The sequence below is a fragment of the Quercus lobata genome, chromosome 6 (assembly GCF_001633185.2).
Source record: "Quercus lobata isolate SW786 chromosome 6, ValleyOak3.0 Primary Assembly, whole genome shotgun sequence".
NCBI classification, from domain to species: domain Eukaryota; kingdom Viridiplantae; phylum Streptophyta; class Magnoliopsida; order Fagales; family Fagaceae; genus Quercus; species Quercus lobata.
In genome coordinates this window covers 35503400-35526504 of record NC_044909.1, presented here as the reverse complement: position 1 = coordinate 35526504, position 23105 = coordinate 35503400, and the positions used below count along the sequence as shown (strand labels likewise).

The 23105-nt window shown below is 33.5% G+C and overlaps 1 protein-coding gene across 1 annotated transcript; it reads right to left on the bottom strand.

Moving 5' to 3' along the window:
• Positions 1-15600: 15600 nt before the first annotated feature.
• Positions 15601-18284, bottom strand: LOC115950189. The gene is made up of 3 exons (XM_031067427.1): positions 16517-18284; positions 15847-15942; positions 15601-15731 (listed from the first exon to the last, which is right to left on the bottom strand). Exons 1-3 carry the CDS (start codon positions 18282-18284, stop codon positions 15601-15603), a joined length of 1995 nt encoding a protein of 664 aa, XP_030923287.1.
• Between the last annotated feature and the right edge of the window lie 4821 nt (positions 18285-23105).

Here is a 23105-nt window from a genome sequence, read left to right as displayed (position 1 = left end):
TAACCACCGGTATCTCCCTCTTATCAAGAATGGGTGGTCATGATCATTTTGGTTTCTCAAGGGTAGTAATCAACACGACCTTTAGCCCATGACTGCTTTTTCAATTCTCAATAAATTTTTTTCAAAAATTATATACTATTGTGTACCCTTAAGGCAAACGTTAGTAAAATCCATAAATAATCAATCAATTTGCTACCAAGTAGCAACAAGAATTAAAAGAACCTCTGCCAAAATGATCTTCACATATGATGCACGAGCGTACTGTGATCGAGTGACAACAACCTTTGCCAAAATGATCTTCACAACAACGATACCGAACGTGTTCCGTGTGTTGAAATGTATGGCTTGTGGTGCATGCATGTTGATGCCATTGCTAGCTAGTCGATCTAGAATATGTATCACGTGGGATTGGGTTTCACAAAAGTCTGTCTCGTCATGACCAATGCATGCAATAAACACCATGTGCTCAAAAGGGAATGAAAATCATATATCCAATCCTATACGTGTGTTCAATTTTATACTTCATGACATAATATTATTATTGTCACACACACACACACACACATATATATATATATATATATATATTGTAAAACCTTCTCCTCCTCTAATACTCATAGATGTAGGAAACTTATTGAAGCATGTAAAATTCTCATGTTCTCATTGTGTGGTTATTGAGTTACTTTTGTCTTTCTTATTATTGGTTTGAATCTTCATAATGCTATTGTAAAGTGGTATCTTAGTAATGTTTGTTGGTCCCAAACGTGGATGGTCATCCCGTTAAGGTGGTTATCACAGACGTAAATTTAGTTCTATGTTCCTGATGAGATGATGTGTCCAAAACAAATGAGAGTCTTCGTATTTATAGGCTTTCATACCTCTAGGATTTTTTTTTTTTTTTTGGGAGAGTCAATAAGAATCATATATATATATATATATATATATATATTATACAAAATTTTAAAAGAGAACATGAATATATCGACATTACAAAAAACAAAAATCAAAAAACAAAATAAATAAAGTTTTACAATTTGCTTTCTAAGATATTTTATATTTTAAAATCGTTGCATGATATCTTCATTATCAATCTTACGAGTTCCATCTTTTTCAATGTTCATAGCCAAACAATTATTCATCCATTGATTTTTCATTTGATTGGTTTATTTCAAATTTGTTAAGATCTAAATGAGTTTTTTCTAAAGTTTAAGATTAACAAATTTCCACTTTTGTTGTTGGGCTTATTAATTTTTTTTCCTAGATTTTAGATTAAATTAATTTGTTATTTGGCCATTTTTTGTATTTAAAAATGTCAAAATATTCTTATATAAGAGGATCATTTTCAAACTAATTTCAACTGGGTTTAAAAAAATCTAGAATCTAAGTATTCAAGATTTTATTTTAGGAGGGTCAAAACTATATATATATATATATATATATATATATATAAATTATATAGTTTTCAAAAAAATATTATATAATTTAAACTCTCGCTCTAAGTGGAGTCACCCTGGCCTGCTTTCATATATTCCGTGCCCTTGGCAATGAACATATTCATTAGTGGAAATATATATCGTATCTTAATAATGTATCTTTTTCACACAAAAAAGATACTATATCTATAAAGTGACATCATCCACCAATTAGACCTTATTGCATACATGAGAATTAATGCACCTTAATGCACCATATTATATGGTGTGTGAGCACCCTTAATTATCTTACGCTAATTTACCAAAAAAAAAAAAAAAAAAAAAAACCTTACGCTAATATGCCCCATTTGACGACACCATAATCAATGGTGTTAGCTCAAACTAGCATACATCATCGTACTGCATGCAATATTGCTCAGGGCTGACTCTATTGGGAAATTATTGTGTACTTCTGAAGTACCATAAATGCACACTTCCTTCTCTCACATGAATGGTAGATCTCACTAATTAAATTCATAGTGATATCCACCATTCATGTGAAAGAGGAGACTATGCATTTATGGTAGTTCGAGAATACCTAATAATTTTCCGACTCCATTATATAGGATTTTTAGGTAATTGCATTATGCCACTTTTGTTTTTTGGTTGTAATATTATATTTATTATAGCGACTTTTTTTTTTTTCATTTTTTTGGAGAAGGAATTGTATAGCGACTTAAAAGTTAAAACAAAATATATCTCGTATTAATTATTATCTATACTATTATTTAAGGGGTTTCCTCTATTTGGATTCCTCATTTTTTAGTTTAAAAATGCCTCTATACTCCTATATTTAAGTAGAGACAAAACTAAAGGACAATTCGGTAAAAAAGCAATTCTAACTTTCACTAAAATATTGCCTAAAAAATAGGGTTACTCTCCTATTATTATTATTTTTTTGAAAATTCTCCTATTAATTTTCAAATTGCTTTATCCACCTATAAATGAGATTCTCAAAATAAAAATTAGGCAAAAATGCAAATCTGACCCTTTAACTTTCACATTTTTTCATTTCAGTCCTCTAACTTTTAGTTTTGTCAATTTAGTCCTCTAACTTTCAGTTTTGTTAATTTAGTCTTTTTGTCAATGTAGGACTCCGTTACACCTTAGTTAGTGCTGCCGTTTGAACCACTGAAATGACGCCATTTTGCATGTGTGTGTGTGTTTTTTTATTTTTCTTATAATTCAGAATTAAAAGAAAATAAGAAAAATCTATATAAAAAAAAATTGTCGTTCCCCTTCCCCTGAATCAAAACGAAACAAAGGACCCAAATCCCTAACCCTTGTAACTTTGAGAGAGAGAGAGAGAGAGAGAGAGAGAGAGAGAGAGAGAGAGAGAGAGAGAGAGTTCACCAGCTGCTCTCCTCGCTGTCCTTCGCCGTACCTCACTGCTTTGCTCGCCATGTAAACCACCACCACCCACCAACACAAATATTTATTTTGCTACAAAATACTAAATAGGACCACTAAAATAAAATTAAAAAAAGCCTTATCGCATGCGCGAAGTGGGTGTGATGAGGTTAGTCTATACTATTATTACTATTATTTAAGGGGCTTCCCTTGTTTGGATTCCTCATTTTTTTGGTTCAAAAATGCTCCTACACCTCTATGTTTAAGTAAAGACAAAACTAAAAGATAATCTGGTAAAAATACAACTCTTTAAGTAGAGACAAAACTAAAAGATAATCTGGTAAAAATACAACTCTAACTCCCACTAAAACATTGCCTAAAAAATTGAGTTACTCTCCTGTTATTTTTTTTTTTGGAAACTCCTATTAATTTTCAAATTGCTTTATCCACTTATAAATTAGATCCTGAAAATAAAAATTAGGCAAAAATGCAAAACTGACCCTCTAATTTTCATAATTTTTTCATTTCAGTCCTCTAACTTTCAGTTTTGTCAATTCAGTCCTTTAATTTTCAATTTTTGTCAATACAAGACTTCGTTACAGCTCAGTGCTGCCGTTAGAACCACTGAAACGATGCCATTTTGCATGTGTGTTTTATTTTTTTTTTTAAATTCGAAATTAAAAGAAAATAAGAAAAATCTAAAAAAAAAATTTCATTGTTCCCCTTCCTCTGAATCAAAACAAAACAAAGGACCCAAATCCCTAACCCGTGTAACTTTAAGAGAGAGAGAGAGAGAGAGAGAGAGAGAGAGAGAGAGAGAGAGAGAGAGAGAGAGAGAGAGAGAGAGAGAGAGAGAGAGAGTTCACCAGCTGCTCTCCTCACCGTACCTCGCTACTTTGCTCGCCGTGTAAACCACCACCACCCACCAACACAAATTTTTATTTTGCTACAAAATACTAAATAGGACCACTAAACTAAAATTAAAAAAAGCCTCATCGCATGCACGAAGCACGTGTGATGAGGTTAGTATTATTATTTAAGGGGTTTCCCTTGTTTAGATTCCTCTTTTTTTAGTTCAATAATGCCCCTACATCCCTATATTTAAGTAGAGACAAAACTAAAGGACAATCCGGTAAAAATGCAACTCTAACTCCCACTAAAACATTGCCTAAAAAATAGGACCACTATCTTGTTAATTTTCAAAATTTTTTATCCACTTATAAATTAAATTTTCAAAATAAAAATTATATATATATATATATAAAATTAAAAAGACACAGTTTTTTTCTACAAAATAGGACCACTAAAAAAAATAGCCTCATTGCACTTGCGAAGCACATGTGATAAGGCTAGTTATTATTTTAAAATCTTGGAAAATTTGTCAAACTATAAATATATATATATATATATATATATATAAAATTAAAAAAACACAGTTTTTTTCTACAAAATAGGACCACTAAAAAAAATAGCCTTATCGCACTCGCGAAACACATGTGATGAGGCTAGTTATTATTTTAAAATCTTGGAAAATTTGTCAAACTAATTGAAAATGGAACAAATCCATATATTCTTTTTGCTCCCTTTCTCTCTAAGTATCTGAACTCTTGAGCACCAGTCATTATCAAACCCACTATTTTACCTTTTTACTGTTAAGCTTATTCTCATTAGTTACCTTTAAGGTAAATAGGTTTATTTTATTCTTTATATATTATTACTGCTAAGTTTATCTTTCTTAAATTGTGATTAATCATTTATGTCTAATTAAACTTTATTTCATAATTTAGTTAAGAAAGGTCTTAAGGGTTCCAAAACTAAATAAAAAACAATAACATGTCTCAAAGTAAGTGACCTGGACTTGGAAACATAGTTATGTGTAGGAAAGGTGTTAGGCACTTCACAATGCTCATATTTTGATGGTACCTTCTTTTGATTCACTCTTGGCTAATTATTTGAAAAGTAACTTAAATAATTGGCATTGGATCCTTGGAAAAAAAAAATTTAGTTTTGGAAATTCTTTGAAAGTAAGATATAAATGCTTTAATCAACTAATTGTTAGAAAAGTAAATTGCATTTGAATTAACTATGGCTAACCTTTCTCCTTTAGAAAGCATAGCAAGGCTTAAATTGCAACTTGTTCTCCAATGTAATTTTCTTGTGCAAAAAGACAACAAGAAGCACAATGGTTAAATTTTGGGGGAGGGGTTTGTTGGCTTGATTTTGGAGTTGATGGACTCCATGGGTTTTTATTAAGCCATGGACAAAGCATTTAGAGTTTTTGAAAATATATAAGAGTGATTTGTTGGGAAATAAGGAAATTTCAAAATGAAAGCATTTTGTTCATATGGATTTTGAAAAATGATGATTTATTAAAGAAACTTATTCATGAAAATTGTTTTTGGAATTTTTTTTTAGAGGAAAACCAATTTTGGAATTCTTTTTTGAAAAATGAAAGTAGTTTGTTTTCAAAAAGGATGAATTTCCATAGATTTTGAGGAAACAATTTTTAAGGGTAAAAATTTCATCAAGTTTTGGAAATACAATTAAGAGAAAAAAAAAATCCCATGGATTTTGGAAAAAAAAAATTTAAAGGAAAAACTCACATGGGTTTTGGAAAAGAATTTTTAAGAGTGAAAAACCCCAGGGTTTTGGATAATAATTTTTAAAGGGAAGAATGCATGGGATTTTTGGGAACGTATTTTCAGGTAAGTATTTTCAAGGATGAAAAATATCATGATTTTTAGAAAATCATTTTTCAAGATAATAATGAGTTTCATGGCCCTTTGGGAAGCAATTCTCCCTTTAATAGGATTTTTGGATACCAATTTAAACAAAGTTTATTTCGAAAAAAGATTACTTTGAAAATAAGTTAAAAATAATTTTGGAAGCACTCTTATGTCAATGTTTTACCAATTACATAACAAGGATTAAAATATAATCCACAATACAATAGATTTTGCACTACAATACTTTTGAAGGATTGAGATTAAAAAATTAACTTTTAATCTCAACTCTTGATTTTAAAAAGTAGGAAATAAAAAAGAAAAAAAAAAGGTTAAAAGTGAGGAAAAAAAATTGCAAGAGAAATGTGAGGTATAGCACCTAGGTATTGCTTCGGATTTAATCTCCCTAACCAATACATGATACATTAGCATATGTAGAAGCTCTTGAGAGATGCACTTTCTCCCATGTACTCAGACAAGGCAATTTTGTGGCTGATGTTTTAGCTGAGAAAGCTAAGTTTGGCTCATCTTTAACTGTCTGGATGGAGTCTGTTCCTCCTGACATTAGTCCTTATGTTATATCTGATAGACTTTGTGCATCTGATTAATAAAATTCATTGACTTGATTCTCAAAAAAAAAAAAAAAAAACTTACAGCGGCTGTGGTTTTTAAATTTGCTGCAATAAAATACCTACAGCAGCGGTTTTGAAACCGGAGGTAAAATTTGTTAACACTTGTTGCAGCAGTTTTCAACCATTGCTAAATGAACCGCCTGGTAAGAAAATCTATTCCAACGGTTCGAAAAAGCAGCTACTATAAGCCTATCTACAGAATTTTAGCAATGATCAAGCTCAGTATTGCCAAATTTTTACCAGTAGTTTTCTTATTTTTGGTCTTTTGCGTGGTTTTCGCCTTTACAAAAAGCCAAATGTCCTGTAGGGGTATCAAGTCAATTGCAAAGGGGTTTGTTCAAAATATTACATATCAGGTTCATTAAAACAAAGCTTTATGAATTGAGCTGTCGTCAAGGGGTGTTTGAAGTAGCTAAAAGAGGTTTAGAACCTTTCATTAGATTATCTCTGCTTCTTTTTCGTCCTTAATTTGGCCTCAAAATCCCAAGGAACAGGCTATTGGTAACATTGTGAATAACCTTGTGTTTGTGTGTGTCACAGGTCTCCCATTGGTTTTTTCTTTTTTCTTTTTTTTTGGTTGAGAAACTCCCATTGGTTAGTTTTGAACTTTCTTCATATTGAATTGCTAGAGAGGAGGAGAAATTGTCAGCAATACAGGTCACTAAGAACAATACAAGCCAATTTTCATACACGTAATTTGAGTACATAAAAAAGCACTAGCAGATAATTAGTACATCACAACCCTTGGTACTGGAATTTGAAAAGCAAAATTCAAGATCTTGACTTACCACAATATTATTAGACAACAACACCATTTAAGTCATTCAAACGAGGAAATGACAATCAACCATATATATATAAATATCTTGACCATCCTCTTTTTGTCGTAGAACTGGTCACATTGATAAATTGAGTATTCTCTTTAGAAATGTGATCAGAAATAATTTCCTAACACCTACAAAAAAAACCTCGTCAATTATTGCATCTTCAAAATGACTAACAAGCAAGGGTTCAGCCACAGCTCTCATACACTTTGCAACATTGTATTAATAATCACAAAATGCATCAGATGGGTTGAATTCATTGTTATAGACGTTCCAATTGACTTCAGAAACCTCCAGACTATCAATGGAGAAGTATCCTCCTTTTAAAATTTTGAATTTGACTTATGACAGGGTGGTGTGTATTGAGGGATGTTGAATGAATCCATTTTATCTTCTTCTGTGAGTCCCTAAAATATATGTCATATATTTTAGCACAATAGACTTTAAGCAAAATTGTGAAGAGTTTTTCCTTCCTTGTATGAAAGTTTGTTTTATTTATAATATATTGAAATATAAGAAGAAAAAAAGGAAGAAGAAAAAATCATCGTTGTCAATAGACAAAAGATCTATGGCTTAGTAATCTTGCCTAATCCATTATGGTGAAAAGATGTGTTCAAATTCTTAATCTTCCACTATTTAAGGGGAAAAAAAAAAAATACAAACAAACCCGAAAGCACATATAAAACTGTAAGGAATAGATTTGGGTCCCTAGCCCAAAAGGTGGACGGACTTAGGCCTAAAAAGTCGAATACAATGAATTTGTATAGAGTGGTTGAAAAACTGGGTTTTAATAAATCAAACAACGAGTAAAGTGGATTTAGACGACAAGCAAATGAAGATAGACTGGCTTATTCTAAATAAAATCGTCATTGGCATAATTCGAAGAGATCAGTTCTTATATATTGATTCTCAAGTTTGATTACAAGTTCAGTTCTCGATTGTTATAGTGTTTCTTTCTCCTTTTTCTTCCCCCCTTTCATCAGGGGTTTCTTACATTATATATCTCTCTTTAAATGATCTTGACCCTCCACTTGTCATTCGACCAAACCACTATTTGAATGCTTGTCCCATCGGACACCCTCACAAGCCCTCTGTGAGTTGGGGCGACCAAAGCAGCACTGTTCAGGGGTCTTCTCTACATAAATGCTACCAGAGAGTTAGCTGCATAGCATTCAATGCAGTGGTAACAGTTTTTTCTTAGATATTTTTCAGCTCCCACTTTGTCCTGTACGTTCACAGTGCATATCCTTATCAACAGAACTCCCTGGAATGTCACTTTGGATAATTGAACTCACCTACTGACCCTTTCTTTGTTTAGCTAAGGAGATATTCCTCTTTGGCCTACCTCTCTCAGCCTTTACAGTCATAGCTCGCTTGTGAAGTTCAAAGCCTTACTCCTTCTTTATTGTTGATCTATTCTCGAACCACTGTGCCTCCTTGGACAAGGCCCATGGCCCAATATATATTTGGGCCTGCGTCCCCACAAAAACTATTTAACAGTGTGACATGTAAAAATGACAAAATTTAGCTACAAAATTGGTTGTAGCCTTATGTTACAACCTTACTCAATATCTTTTTATTGGAAGTGAATTTTGACAAATGCACTATTAGATTATATCTTCTTATTATATCCTTCATACTTACAAAATTTCTAGAAAATTAGAGATCACTAGTTATGTCATCAATAAATTGTTTAAACTGCAAATTTTTGTAATTTGAAATAATACATAAAATATAAGCTTATAGATCAAATAATAAATAATATCTGATTGACACAAAATTTGACATGTGTATTAAAAATGTAAAAAACATGTAATTTAATTGTTAGATTTTCAAAATATGTAGTAATATTTATTTTATTGAGTAATGTTGTAGTTTTAAGCTACAACCAGTTTTGTAATTAAGTGGAACTCGTATCCGTAATATTGAGTTTCATGTAAACAAAAATGAAACTAACATCCAAGTTAGTTTTGTTTTAATTGAGAAGTCTGTGTGAAAACAATGGTAACATGACAGTAGAGATTTTTAAAGAAGTTTTGCTTGATTTGAGGATTCACAGTTTAATTCCTATCGTCTTCGTGGTGATATATGTGATATGTCAGAAGATGGCTTGACTTTTTCTCAAGCCTTAATTGCATTTCTCTCTTTTTTGCATGCAATTTCAACACAAGTTGATTCTTGTAACATTCCTACATAGAATATGTATGTTTTTAGACCCCTTAAAACACAATTGGATTAACCTAGTTAATTAGCTAAGTTATTACTTAGTCTAAATTCTAGATCTAGGTTATCACAATCAAAAAATCATATCATGCATAGCAGCAAAAATATAAATAACACAATGATATGAAGACCCAGGAAACCACACCGGTAAAAACCTGAGGAGAATTTAACCTAGCTATCTTCAAGGTAAACATGAATCCACTATGAAAGAATCGAAATTTTACAATAGTGGCTTAGACCACTAACATCCTATTGCTACCCACCAGTAGAAACTTACTAACACGACCACGAGTAAGCTCTGAGACCACGAACTCCTTCTTTCTTGGATTCTCCAGCAAGTACAAGCACACCCACTTGTGTTTCTTTAAACTCCTTAGTGCAGCAACTGAATGATTATCAAGCTCTCAATCAAATCTCTTTCTTGATAATTCTAAGCATGTGGAAGGCAACCACCTCTAGATCTCACAAGAGATTCACACACAGAGCAAAATAGAGCAACCTCTAAAACGTGGCTAGGATTTTCCTTTTATACTTATGGCAAAATATAAAACCTTACGTATTTTAATAGGCTAGGGCTGAGTTAGAAAACTTTTGCAGAAAAAACATTATGCCCGAGATTCAATCGATCGAGTCTAAGCTTCGATCGATCGAGCCAGGCCGAAATGCATACTTAATTCTGCAATAGCTCGATTCCAACTTTACATAAAAGACACAACTTTGAGCAAGTCTAAACAAAACTAAACAACCTGTTTTGATCATGGTTTGCCAACAATACACATTAGAGTTCTAATACATTAGTTCCTAAGTACTTAGAACCTAACAGAATAGGTGGCTTGAAATATCAAGCCTAGCCATCAAATTTTTGATCAAGCCTAAGGACTTTCTTGTAGGAACAAGCTTGCCAACATTGACTTTCCTGCTGCACAATATTGCTTGCTAACACATGCACTGGAAATCAGTTGTTGAAGTTTGTGAACCTTTGATCAATATATATGCCTTTATGTGGCGGATTGCACAAGAAAGAGAGCAAGAGAAAACATAGTCTCTTTTGCTATTAATGAACTGTGCGTGTTTTGTTTGATTTCCACAATAAATTAGTTTCAATTTATCTGGCCCTACTTTTATTGTATCATTTTTTTTCTATTGTCTGACTTGTACTCTTGTCTTACAAAAGTAGCATTGCAAGTACCTTTCTCTCATAGAATCTTTTGCTTTTGGGTTTATTTGCAGTGGAACTTGATATTATGGATATCAAATTCCACTTAATTAAAAAAAAAAAAAATGCAAAGAACTTGATACTAGTAATAGTGAGTTCCACTTAAAAAAAAAAAAAAAAAAAAAAATTGTATAGAACTCAATTTTTCTAATATCGTGTTCAACGTGGCATTTTTTATTTAGTTAAAGCCACATTAGCACCTAACCACCTATTATTGTTAGGTTCTAAAAGTTTAGAACAATTGGCAAATCGTGAACACATAAGAATATACAAGCTACAGGAAGAAGATTTCATAATCTGCCTGGTTCGATCGATCAAAAGATAGACTTAACCGATTGAAAGTTGTATCTGCAGAATTTTAATTAAGCCCAAACAGCAGTTCAAGCCCATTAAGGATTAGGGTTTCAGATCTACTTCTCCCAGTATATAAAGGAAACCCATCCCAGTATATAAAGGAAACCCTACGTACGTTTTTATAAGGTTTTGAAGAAAGAGAAGAGTGTGCCTCTTTTGTAGATCTAGGATTTTGTACCCAAAAGCTCTCTTATGTCTTCTACCAGTGTTATTACTTGAAGAATCTCAAGATCCGGTGTTGTAGAAGTTGCTGCCTTCTCTAGTCATCAAAGGTGCTGATGATCTAAACCTTCAAAGGTGTCTTGGAGTCACAAACATGAGAGTTTTTGTTGCTAAACCTTTGAGTGGGATCTCAAAGTCACAAATGTGGGTATTTGTGTTTTGCAAAGGCTAAGGAAAGAAGTAGTCTGTGGACTTGGAGCTATCATGGGGTCGTGGTAGTAAGTTTTCTACTGGTGGGTAACAAGAGAATGTTAGTGGTCTAAGTTTTATTGTACAAACTTCAATTCTTTCATAGTGGATTTGCTTTTTACCTTAAGGATAGCTAGGTTAAATCCTCCCTAGGTTTTTTACCAATTTGGTTTTCTTGGGCCATCATATTATTGTGTTCTTTATATTTCCACTGCTTTGCATGATATGATTGTTTTGTTTTAACCTAGACTTGATAATTTGACTAGGTAATCACTTGGCTAATTACCTAGGTTAATCTAGTTGTGTTTTAAGGGGTCTAAAATCAAACAATCATCATGGCAAAACAAGCATGGATCAATATTGTGAAAATCAAGTTCTGTATAGAACTCAATTTTCACAACATCAAGTTCCAAAATAGTGGTATTAATTTTGTCAGATATTTTAAAAACATTGCTATTTTGCTAAATATTCAGAAAATAAAATGGTATTTTGCCATTTTTCTCCCTCATCAAAGATGTTTAAATACAACCTCCTTATGGCTTTGAGCACTTACTTGAGTTGCTTCACATTGGCTGTCATCTTTGCAAAGCTCTTTATGGCCTCAAACATGCCCTTCAATCCAAAATTTCCAAACTACAATCTCACAGCAAGGCTTTTCCTCTGGCCTTTACAACTCTATCCTTTTTAACTTTCTCCTAGATAATGGTGCCACTCTTTCGCTCTTATATATATATATATATATATATATATATGACATGGTTATCATTGCAATGATCTTATGGGATTAGGCAACTCAAATGATCTTTTAGTCGCCACTTTGAAATGAAGGATAGAGTACACTTAGTTACTTTCTTGATTCCGAGGTCATTTCCTTTCCCTGTCATGATGAGTGATGACTCACATCTCATCTCTTGTGCTGAGCCTTACTAACTGTAAGTTTGCTTTAGGTCACTGGACCATACCCCAAAATTATGTCTCATGCCACAGATGGGGAGACGCTTCACAATGCCACTCTCTAGAGACGACAATTAATTAGTTGGCAATTTTGTATATTTAACAATCACTTGTCCTACATTTCACATGTTGTGCATCTTTGTCTATCAGTTTATGGGCTTCTTTCTCTACTCCAATGACCCAGTATTACGTGCCTACTCTGATGTTGACTAAATAGGAGACCCCAAATGCTAAATGTATGACAAATTTAGCATTGAAGCCCAAAGACCCCCAACACTCAGACTTGTAAAAACGGCCTGTTTGGCAATCCTACTCAAACACAAAACTACACATTTTAAACAACATAACACACATTTTCACATATTTTTTCATCCACATGTATATCAAAAACACTCAAACAACATTACTCAAATGAACTCACCAAATGGGCAGTATTGCAAAAAAATTTGCAATTGTACTATAGTGCAATTCTAAAGGTAGAATTGCCCTGTAGCTCAATTGTAAAAAAAAAAAAAAAAAAACTAATATTTTATTCAAACTTTATCAATTCCTTTCTCTCTCTCTCACCGGTCACACTCTCATCTCCCCTTTTTTTTTTTTTTTTTTTTACAATTGCAAATTTTCCAATTTTTTCATCCACATGTATATCAATTCCTTTCTCTCTCTCTCAGCGCTGATCGGCGTGGTGAGGTGGAGATCAACGTGGCGGGTTTATTGATCAGTGTGGTGGTGTGGTTGTCAGGGAGATTGGAGTGATGGTTGTCAGCAGTGTGGGTTCCTCTCTCTTAAATCTTCTCTTCAAACACATTTTCTTCAAACCCAAAACCCATGCACATGAACACCATCACCAGAGCCACCCATGGCCGGACCCACTAAGCAGTGTTTATGTTTGGAGTGATGGCAATGGCAGTGACTATTTTTGGGTGATTTGGTGGATTTGTTGCTGCTTTGTTCTTGGCTGTTATTTATTTATTTATTTTTCTCTTTTGAGAAAAATCTTAGCTGCGTTCTTGGTGGTTAAATAATGGGTTTTGGTGTAGTGGTGCCTGTTGTTGGTGGCGGTGTGACTAAGAGAGAGAGGCAACGAGGAAAAGTGACAGAAATTGGGGATAAAGGAAAGAGGGAGATAATTTTATATTATTTTTTTATTGTATAATTTATAATATTTTAATGTGTAGTATGATAAAATAAAAGTTGGGATATTGGGTGTACTGTAAAATGGTATGATATAATTGATAAAGTAGTTTTTTGGGATGATAAAATAGGATGAGATAGAATTCCCAGATGTGATTGCTCTTAGTGTCGTTCCACTACACATTGCTTCTTATTAGGGGGTTAATTGATTTCTTAACAAAGCAAGAAGTCCTTTACTGTTGCTCGATAGAATATTGAGGTAGACTATCATGCTCTGTCTAACACTAATGTCACACTCGTTTGATTACGCTCTTTCTCAGGGACAAGGGCGTCTCTATTGTTAATGTTATACCGTTTATTTGGAAGTTCATAATAAAAGGAAGAAATTTATATATACTCTTCACCTTTTATTCATGTGTTTTTATTATTTAAAAAAAAAAAAATCAAAGTAGAGGTCAAACTAGTAATTAACATTGTTTTTGGATCAAGGAATAATTGATGTCTGCATGGAAAAACTAAAATGACGGGGGGTTTTCAATTCCATCGTTAAAAAAATTGTATTTGCATGAAAAATTGGGCTTTGCAAATTACAACCCTATCATTTAAAATTATCTATGATCAAATATTAATTTCATTTATTTCAGAAGAGATAAATTAAAGATGGAGAAGCCAAGTGCTGAGAAAAGACTACTAAAACAACCCAATCCTTTTTACCCCATCTAATTCCTGTTTATATATTCCTTTATAAACTCCAAGACAGTACAAAAGGTATTCGACGAGGAATTGGAAAAAATAGTTCTTGGGTATCCAAACTATGCCCTGTTAATATTGTTCTGCTTGTCAATAATTGCTCAGCTTCATAATATAGGATAGGTCTCATGGTTCATTACCCTCTTAGTTATTATATTACTATCCTCATTCCCATTTGGGAAACAAAGAGAATTGAAGTTGAACCAATACAGATTATGACAGTGCCCTGGTCTTTTTCAGTTGGCAACCTGTCTGGACCACTTTTCACTTTTTTACATCATAATAGATTCTTTCATCTTCAATTTGATTGGCTTTGTAAAGCTGAATAAGTTGTTCTTGGATTCCACTCCATTGTTTTTAGAGTCTCTGTCCTTTTGTACATGATTCTTTTGTAATTTTTTTGACTACTTCGTGTCCATTGTGCATGAAGTAGTCTTCTTTTAATATATTGTTCTCACTTATCAAAAAAAAAAAAAAAAAGGCCAAAGAAAGGAAGGACAAAAGCCGAAGCGAGAAGGCCGTTTCCTTTTGAGTTTGTCAATGTCCATTACAATCAGTATACGACTATACGGGCACATGCACCGCACAAGGATGAGCTCAAGAAAAATAAGAGTCTTGGCCAGACCTTTTAGATGAAGCAGATCTTATGGATGACCAATAAGGTCTTTGATCTAGCTTGCTTATTTTAGCTGTTTCTTTATTCGCATTATACTGTGATCATTTATTTCGAGATGTTCAGAAAACTTGCCCAACGGAAACCATGTATATTCAAATATATGCAAGTCAACAAGTGGAAGTATATTTCAGTTTTGGGCTAACTCAAGGCGAAAGTAATGATAGCCAAGGTTTTCAAATCTGGATTGTTTATTGAACCATAAAAGGGAGAGGTTCAAGGGTTTTGAAGTTGAACCGAGGTCGAACTGGGGTCGAACCATGATGATATCATAATTAATTTAATAATTATTTTAAATATATATATATATATATATAAACATTAAATTAATAAAAAATAGAAAAATTAACTAAAATAATCTAATTCATTTAGAGAAGCTTATTTCTAAAAAATACATAAAACTTACAAAAATACAGTACACAATTACACATTGTTACACACTGTGTGCATAAACTATATGCATAAATTGTGTGCATAAAACAATGTTAATTCAAACATAAACTGTGCATAAACTTTGTTTGTGTTTGGATTAATATATTCTGTGTGCATAAAACATTGTTAATCCAAACATAAACTATACAAACACTGTATGCATAAACTGTGTGCATTAACTGTGTTTGTTAATCCAAAATACAACTACACATTGTTTCTCATAATATAACTACACATTGTGTACAACCTTGTTTCTCATAATAATGTTTTCCAAGTTATAGTACACAAACACAACTACACATTGTTTCTTACAAAAATACATAAAAACTTATTTCTAAAAAACAATAATAAAACTTCAAACTCCAAGTTACACACTGTGTCTTACAAAAAGATATAGAAATTATCTCTAAAATACAAAATAGAACTTCAAAGTTCAAACAAAATTATTATGATCATAAATCATCAATGTCATGATAGTTATCATGCTCATCATCATTCCCTGGAAATCCAGGAGAAGGGCCAACAGGTTGTCCAAATGTTCCCAAATCAATTCCTTCAACCTCACTACTATCATCTACAGATTCTACACACAAGTTTGAACAAAATAAAAAGAAAAATCATTATAACGTTTATACAAGTTTTAAAAAAATAAAAGAAAAATCGTTATAGGTTATCAAATTGTTTACATATAAACTAACCTTCAATATTAGAAGAAGGCCCTGCACTTGTTGGATATGCACCCTCTTCATAAATTGCATTCTCCAACTCTTCATAATTAAGATATGGGTCTTCCTCTTCCACAAATACCCAAAAATTAATTTTGTCGATATTTGCATAATCAATTGGGTCAAAATTAAACTTTTTGTTGTAAAGCCTGCATCATAAAATGTCATGCTCATTATTGGAATTTGAACATAATTAGTAACTAACAATTACATTATATAAATGACTTCTTAAAAATTAATATAATGACAAGATATAGCATTTAGTTACCTATGTCTCAATTGCAAGTTATGATGAACAAACACAAGATCATTGAGCCTTTGATGCTCCAACCTATTTCTCCTCTTAGAATGTATTTGGTCAAATAAACTCCAACAATGCTCACATCCAGAAGAGGCGAAAGTTTGGCTAAGGATTCTAATTGCCAATTTTTGCAAGTTTGGAGCATCAGCACCCAACAACTTCCACCATTCATCTAATTTTCATAACACAACATAATCTAATATTAATCAACATAAACAAACAAACTTTCAATTGAATAATCACTTCAGTTATTCTAACTATAGTGACAAAACTAACTTTCAACATGAACAAAAAAAAACTAAGATTTGTTTATAGTATTAAAGTAAACTAATTACTTCTCACCTGGATGAGTGGTTGTGCTTGTTGACAATGCAAGATCTCTATCAAAGCTCCCAATACGGTCTCGAAAATATTGGGCTTCCTTAATTATCTTTTCTTTATCACCATCATATTTTGTCCCAATGTAGTCCAAAACAACCATTTGTACTGCTGGTTTCCGACAAAAATTCTTCTCATCATATTGAAAATCGGGATTTAACCAATATGCAGCAGCATGAAGTTCTTTATGCAAATGTTTGTCCCAACGGTTTTTTATAATTGAGGTGTATGGCTTGTACAACTGCTTCTTCATTCGGAAGATCTTCTTGATTCCCAACCGTGCTCTATGCATGCCTTCATACATATATCCTATTGCAGGCCTTTGATCAGAATCAACAATTCGTAACAAACGAATGAGTGGCGATGAAATCTTGACAAGAACATTAATATCATCCCAAAAAGAATTATCTAAAATGATAGAAACTACTTCTTTTGCCTCTGACTCTCTTACCAATCTATTGTCCACAAAGAACTTGCTAGTCACTAAGGCTTGCAAGTCATGCTTATGCAGATGAAGACTTCCAAATGAAAGGAAAGTAGTAGCAAATCTTGTTGCTCCTACACGTACAATATCTGTCCAACCAGGTCTCTTCCTCAACCAAGCAATCAAAGCCACATGATTATAAATAAAAATTGTAACTTTGGATGCACGTTTTTTGAGTCTCTCCACATGAGGCATGTCTCCCATATCCTGCAACACAAGATTCAGGCAATGTGCTGCACAAGGAGACCAACTAATAGTTTTATACTTTTCACACAACAATTTACCAACAGATACATAATTGGAAGCATTATTAGTAACCATGTGAACTATGTTTTTTGGATCAACCCATGTAACTACTTCATCAAACAATTTAAACAAGTTTCTGGTACTCTTCACAATATCTGAGGCATCAACTAAATTTACAAATACCATTCTCTTAGGACAATAAACAAGGAAATTAATCAATGACCTATGTCTAGTATCTATCCAACCATTAGCTATAAGTGTACATCCAACTTCTGCCCAATGCCTAAATTGTGACTCAACCAACAACTGAACCTCTTTCTTTTGGTCCCTCAACAAAGGGGCCCGTATAGCATGATAAGATGGACTTTTGTAACTAGGACCAGCAGTAGCTATGGCGTCAATCATCCTTTGGTAGTACACTGAATTCACTACATTAAAAGGAATGCAATTGTCATACAGAAACCTTGCAATAGCCATATCAGCTTGCCTCACCATTTCTTTACTTTGGAACACACTTTTAAGACCAGGTTGAGATCCTGGAGTAGTTCTTGGAGCAAAGTAATTATCCACTAGATTTGTACCCTTTCTTTTACCTAAAACAGGTTTTTTAGGCAACCCACGACTAAATACTTTTTGAACATCTTCATCTTCTTGCATATCACTATTTGTGGAAGCCACACTAAACATTTCTTCTTGACGTTGTTTCTCAGCTTTTTTCTTCAACTCAACCTCCTTCACATATTCCAACATTTGGTATCTCATATCATGACACGATCCAATATCACCTTTAATCCTCGCAAAGTGTTTTTTCATCCTATTAATACCCCCACCTTTATATGTTTTCCTACAATACACACATGTAAAAGTATTCCGTCCCTTCTCATCTGCCCCAAGGCTAAAATGTTCCCAAGCCGGATCAACCTTTTCTCTTACTCTTGAGCTAGACTCCACTACATTGGAATCAACTTCATGTGATGGAGTAGACTCGGTCTCTGTTTCCATTTTAATCTAAAAGACTAAACAACCAATCAAACACGCATACACCCATCAATTTTTGAAGTACAGATAGTCAAAGAATCACAACTTCATACACAGAGTCAAATTGACAAACTAATATACACAAAGTCATAGAGTCAAAGAATCACAAATTGATCTATAGGTGCTGATATAGAGAGAATCATAAACTTCAAGCACATAAAAAATTTGAGAATAATGTAATATACAAATTAGAAACCTATTCTGACAAACAACCAAGACAAACATGAAAATACAGATTAAGAAGGAAAAAAAAAAAAACAAAAACAAAAAACAAAAAGCTTTCCATAATCAACAATAAATTTACAATTGATATGGACATGACGATAAATATGCAACCCTGTAATATCATGATTAATTGCATTCTAAATAGGTTCAATGGACGAGTTAGAGAAAAATGTTAATGAAATCTTGGATGAGTTACTATCTGGTAATTTTGAAGATTTGGAAGGGAATGGAACAATCAGTATTTTATAGAGGAAACATAACAAAGCCTCGGAAGGCTTTATTGAACATAGATAATCTGTTAAAAAAGATTAGCAGTAAAACACCTGAGTAGCTATTTTAATTATCTATTTCTTTTTTTGTGACAAGTGAGTGCAACTTTTAAATTATAGGTTAGTAATTCAAACTCAATCAAAACCACAAGTTGGTAAACTATAATTTCCCATTCCTTCCCCACTTTCCCACATATGCACATAACATAGAAAAGATACAATAGTAAGACAACTAGAATCCAGATGATACATGCCAATTTGAATGCGTTTCCATGTTCTCAATTTCCACAAGAGTAAACTCCATTCTTACCACTTGTAAAACCTCTATCATTCATGTCAATCACTATCCCCTGTAGTAATGTACCAGTTAATGTCACTTTTTTTTTTTAATTAGAAAAAATGGAAAATCTTAAGAAACATAGCTCGCATACACAATTTGATGAATTAATCACCATATCAAATAGCAGATAGATTTTATAAGAGAGACACTTTAAAACACAGAAGAAAACATCGATCAAGTAGCAAGAGAATCAGATGTAAATTATAAAATTACCAGCAGAGGAAAAAAAATTTACGAAGTAAATTTCAAATGATCATATCCAAAATGTCAGAACCTTCAAACCCAAGAGTTAAAATTACAAACCTTCAAACCTATGATAAAATTATCGGACATAGATAATTAAAAAAGATTAGCAGTAAAACTCTATTAATAATATAGCTTCACCCACACCCCCAAGAAGTCCACAATCAAAAGATTCAACAATAAACATTTTCAATTGACCCAAATCAATTTACACACCAACACTTCAGATCAATATCATCATCCACAATCAACTTGCAAATATTAACAAAGAAAAAGCATATTAGAGGTAATAAAGTACCAAACGACAGCGACGGCAACGAGGCAGAGAGTGAGCTGCGACAGCGACAAGGGAGAGAGGCAAAGATGAGCGCGAGAGAGTGAGCTGTGATCTGGGCTAAGCTGCGATGGCAACGAGGGAGAGAGGCAGAGACGAGAGAGTGATTGAGACTTTGAGAGAGTGAGGAAGAGATCTGTGTTGAGCTGTGATATGGGCTGAGCTGCGACAGTGCGACGACGATGAGGGAGAGACCGAGAGTGATTGAGAAAGGGTTTCAGAGTGAGGAAGAAGCCAAGAGTGATTTTTGAGAGAGTGAGGAAGAGGCCGAGAGTGATTGAGAGAGGGTTTCAGAGTGAGGAAGAGGCCGAGAGTGATTTTTGAGAGAGGGTTAAATATATGCTCTAAACGACGCCGTATAGGGGGGGAAAAGAGGTGGAATGACGCCGTTTTAAGGCTGAAACAAGGCAATCGTTCGAAATGTGTGAACCAATCACGGTTCACAAAACCGGACGGTCGGACTGCAGTCCGGACGGGTCCATGCTTTTTTCACATGGAACGGTTCCTCACCTTAAACGAATCGTGAAACTGAACGGTTCACGGGTTTCCCGATCGGACTGTATGGTCCGGTCCGGGTTTAACAACCTTGATGAGAGCAAGACTTTTTATATATGTGGATGTTTCACGTAGCTAAAGGCATCTAAATATTCATCAAATTCCTTATGAGTATGCATCACTAACTTGGGTTACACTAGCAATTTTCAGTGCTTAGAAATCATTAGAGAATAGCAACCAATAGAGGTGTTTTTCAAGTAGCTAAAAGAGGTTTGGAACCTATTTTAGACTGTTGGGGTATTATTTTGTTTGATCCTTTGGCCTCGAATGGACTATTAGTAATTTGGTGTGTGTGTGTGTCAATATCACAAGTTTCTCAATGATTGATTCTGAACATTTTTCATGTCAAATTGCTAGAAATTAAGGAGAAATTGTAGGCACTGTCAGTCAATAAGAACAATCCAAGCCAAACTTTCATAAGCGTTATTTTAGCACATAAAAAGCACATGTGAATAACATATCAATCCTTCATACTAGAATTAGAAAAGATAAAATACAAACTTTTCCTACCACCTTATTATTGGACAACAACACTATTTAGAGCATTAGCATCTGGGGATGCAAAAAAGTTCTTATTTTTGTTAGGATATATGTGAATCATATTAAGAACATATGTCATTTAAAATTGGCTAATCTTTTGACAAAACACACTTTATTTGTAATTGGGTAGATATAGGATATGTTTAATACTTCAAAAAACATGTTGTTCAAGCCAAGTATTAAAGCAATGAAGATTGGAGCAAGAAACAAGTGAAGAAAATCTGTTCATTAAAATTGGACAGATTCTTGACAGCTGCTTAACAGATATATCTATCGAGGTCTCGAGAAATAGCTCGATAGCTGTATCTATCGAGATTTACAAAATCAGAATTTTCAGATCTAATTTTTGGCACATGCTGACATGTATGTGTAGGGTTTCTTTTCTCACAGCGCTAGACATATATAAGGCTTATTTTAAAGGCTATCATAGAGGAGAATAAACGGAGAACATATGCAAAAAGTGACCAAGTGCCTTATTCTCTCTGAAAGAAGCTACTGTATCTTTGCGCCTTACGGTTTTGTAACCAAGTGCTTCTTGATCTTCATTATTGATGAAGTGAAGAACTTTGCAGTCAACAATCTTCTTCAAATTGGTGTGTTAGTCACGTACCAAGAGTCTTGCATCATTGGTTAGCCACATACTAAGATCCATGTAAAAAGGGTAGCGTTCATATATTGAAGAGTTCAGAGGTTCTAAAACGGTAGAAAGTTCCTGCTGTAAGTTCATCTACAATGATTGTAGAGTCTAGAAACAAATATTTTGTACTAGATCTGAAACTTCTTTTTATTATAGTGGATTGCTTTTCAGGAAGGTTTTTCCCCAGGTTATTTACTGTGAACCTAGTTTGTTTCATTGGTTTTCCTAGGTCATCATATCTTGTCTTATTTACTTTTCTGTTGTGTATGATATTGACATGATATTGATGTTTGTTTGTTTTAACAAGATTTATTCATAATAAATCTAATTAACAACTTGGGTTTAAAACTTGTTAATTCTATCAACCGGTATCTAAATTTCCCAACAAGTGGTATTAGAGCGGGTGCACTTTGATTGGATTAATTTCCTGAGTGTGATCCTTGACCCCCATTGTCATGGATCATGGACAATCTTTTTTGATTCCTCATTTATTTGATGGCATTAATTATGCATGCTGGAAAGTTCGTATGAAAGTTTTTTTGCAGGCTCTAGGTGAATAGGTATGGCAAACTGTTGAAGTTGGCTGGATTAAGCCAAAGGAAGTGTCAGTGGATTGGAATGAAGCAACAATCAAAATGGAAAATTTCAATAGTATGGTCTTGAATGCTTTATTTTGTGGGGTGACCAATGAGGAATGCAAGAAAATATCATCCACGGAAGTTGCCAAGGAAGCATAGACCATTCTTTAGACCACCTATGAAGGTACCAAGACAGTAAAGACTGTGAAACTTCAAAGACTCACTAGTAGTTTTGAAGAAAAAATGATGGAGGAGGATGAGACCTTTGATGACTTCTATGCTAAACTCAAGGATATTGAGAATTCTGCCTTCAACCTTGGAGAATTTATAACAGAATCCAAATTTGTTAGGAAAATCCTTAGGTCCTTACTTGAAAGAATCCATGCCAAAATCACTGCCATTGAAGAAGTGAAGGACATTGATTAAATTCCTTTAACTAAGCTTGTAGGGAACCTTCAAACCTATGAGATGGGATTAGGTTTAATGGGAAAAGGTGGAGGCTCTTATAGGTATAGAGGAAGAGATTGATGACTCTGAAGATGAAGATGAAATCAAAAATGAAGAGGATGATGAGGATAAGGATCTAACCTTCATAGTTGATGAGATTATCAAGCTTCTTCAATTTAAGAAAAAGGATTAAGGCAAACCTCCTAGGAAATCTAAATCCTCAAGAAAGAGCAAGAATGAGAAACCCCTCATCCAATGCCATGAGTGCAAAGGTTTTGGTCATTTGAGGATAGAGTGCCCAAACTACCTTATGAAGGAAAAGACCAAGAAGTCAAAAGATAAAGGGTTGGTTGCTACTTGGAGTGATACTGAGAATGACTCTTCTAATGAGTATGTGGATGAATGTGGTCACTTTATGGCTTTTGCTGCCACAACCGATAAGGTGATTGTAGAGAGTGCTAGTGACAGTGAGGATTCTTCTAATGATGAAGTACCCAAGAAGTTGACCATTCAGGAAGCCTATGATAAGCTATGCACTGAATTTATAAAATTTGAAAAGACTTCTCATCTTTGTAGAAAAGAGCTTAATGAGGTAAAAATTGAAAAAGCTGATTTGT

Coding starts and splice junctions, on each gene's coding strand:
- LOC115950189 (XM_031067427.1), bottom strand. CDS start 18,284: ATGGAAACAGAGACCGAGTCTACTCCATCACATGAAGTTGATTCCAAT. Junction 15,943..16,516: donor AAGCACAACCACTCATCCAG/GTGAGAAGTAAT, acceptor TATTTGTGGAAG/AGGAAGACCCATATCTTAAT. Junction 15,732..15,846: donor GCCTTCTTCTAATATTGAAG/GTTAGTTTATAT, acceptor ACTTGTGTGTAG/AATCTGTAGATGATAGTAGT.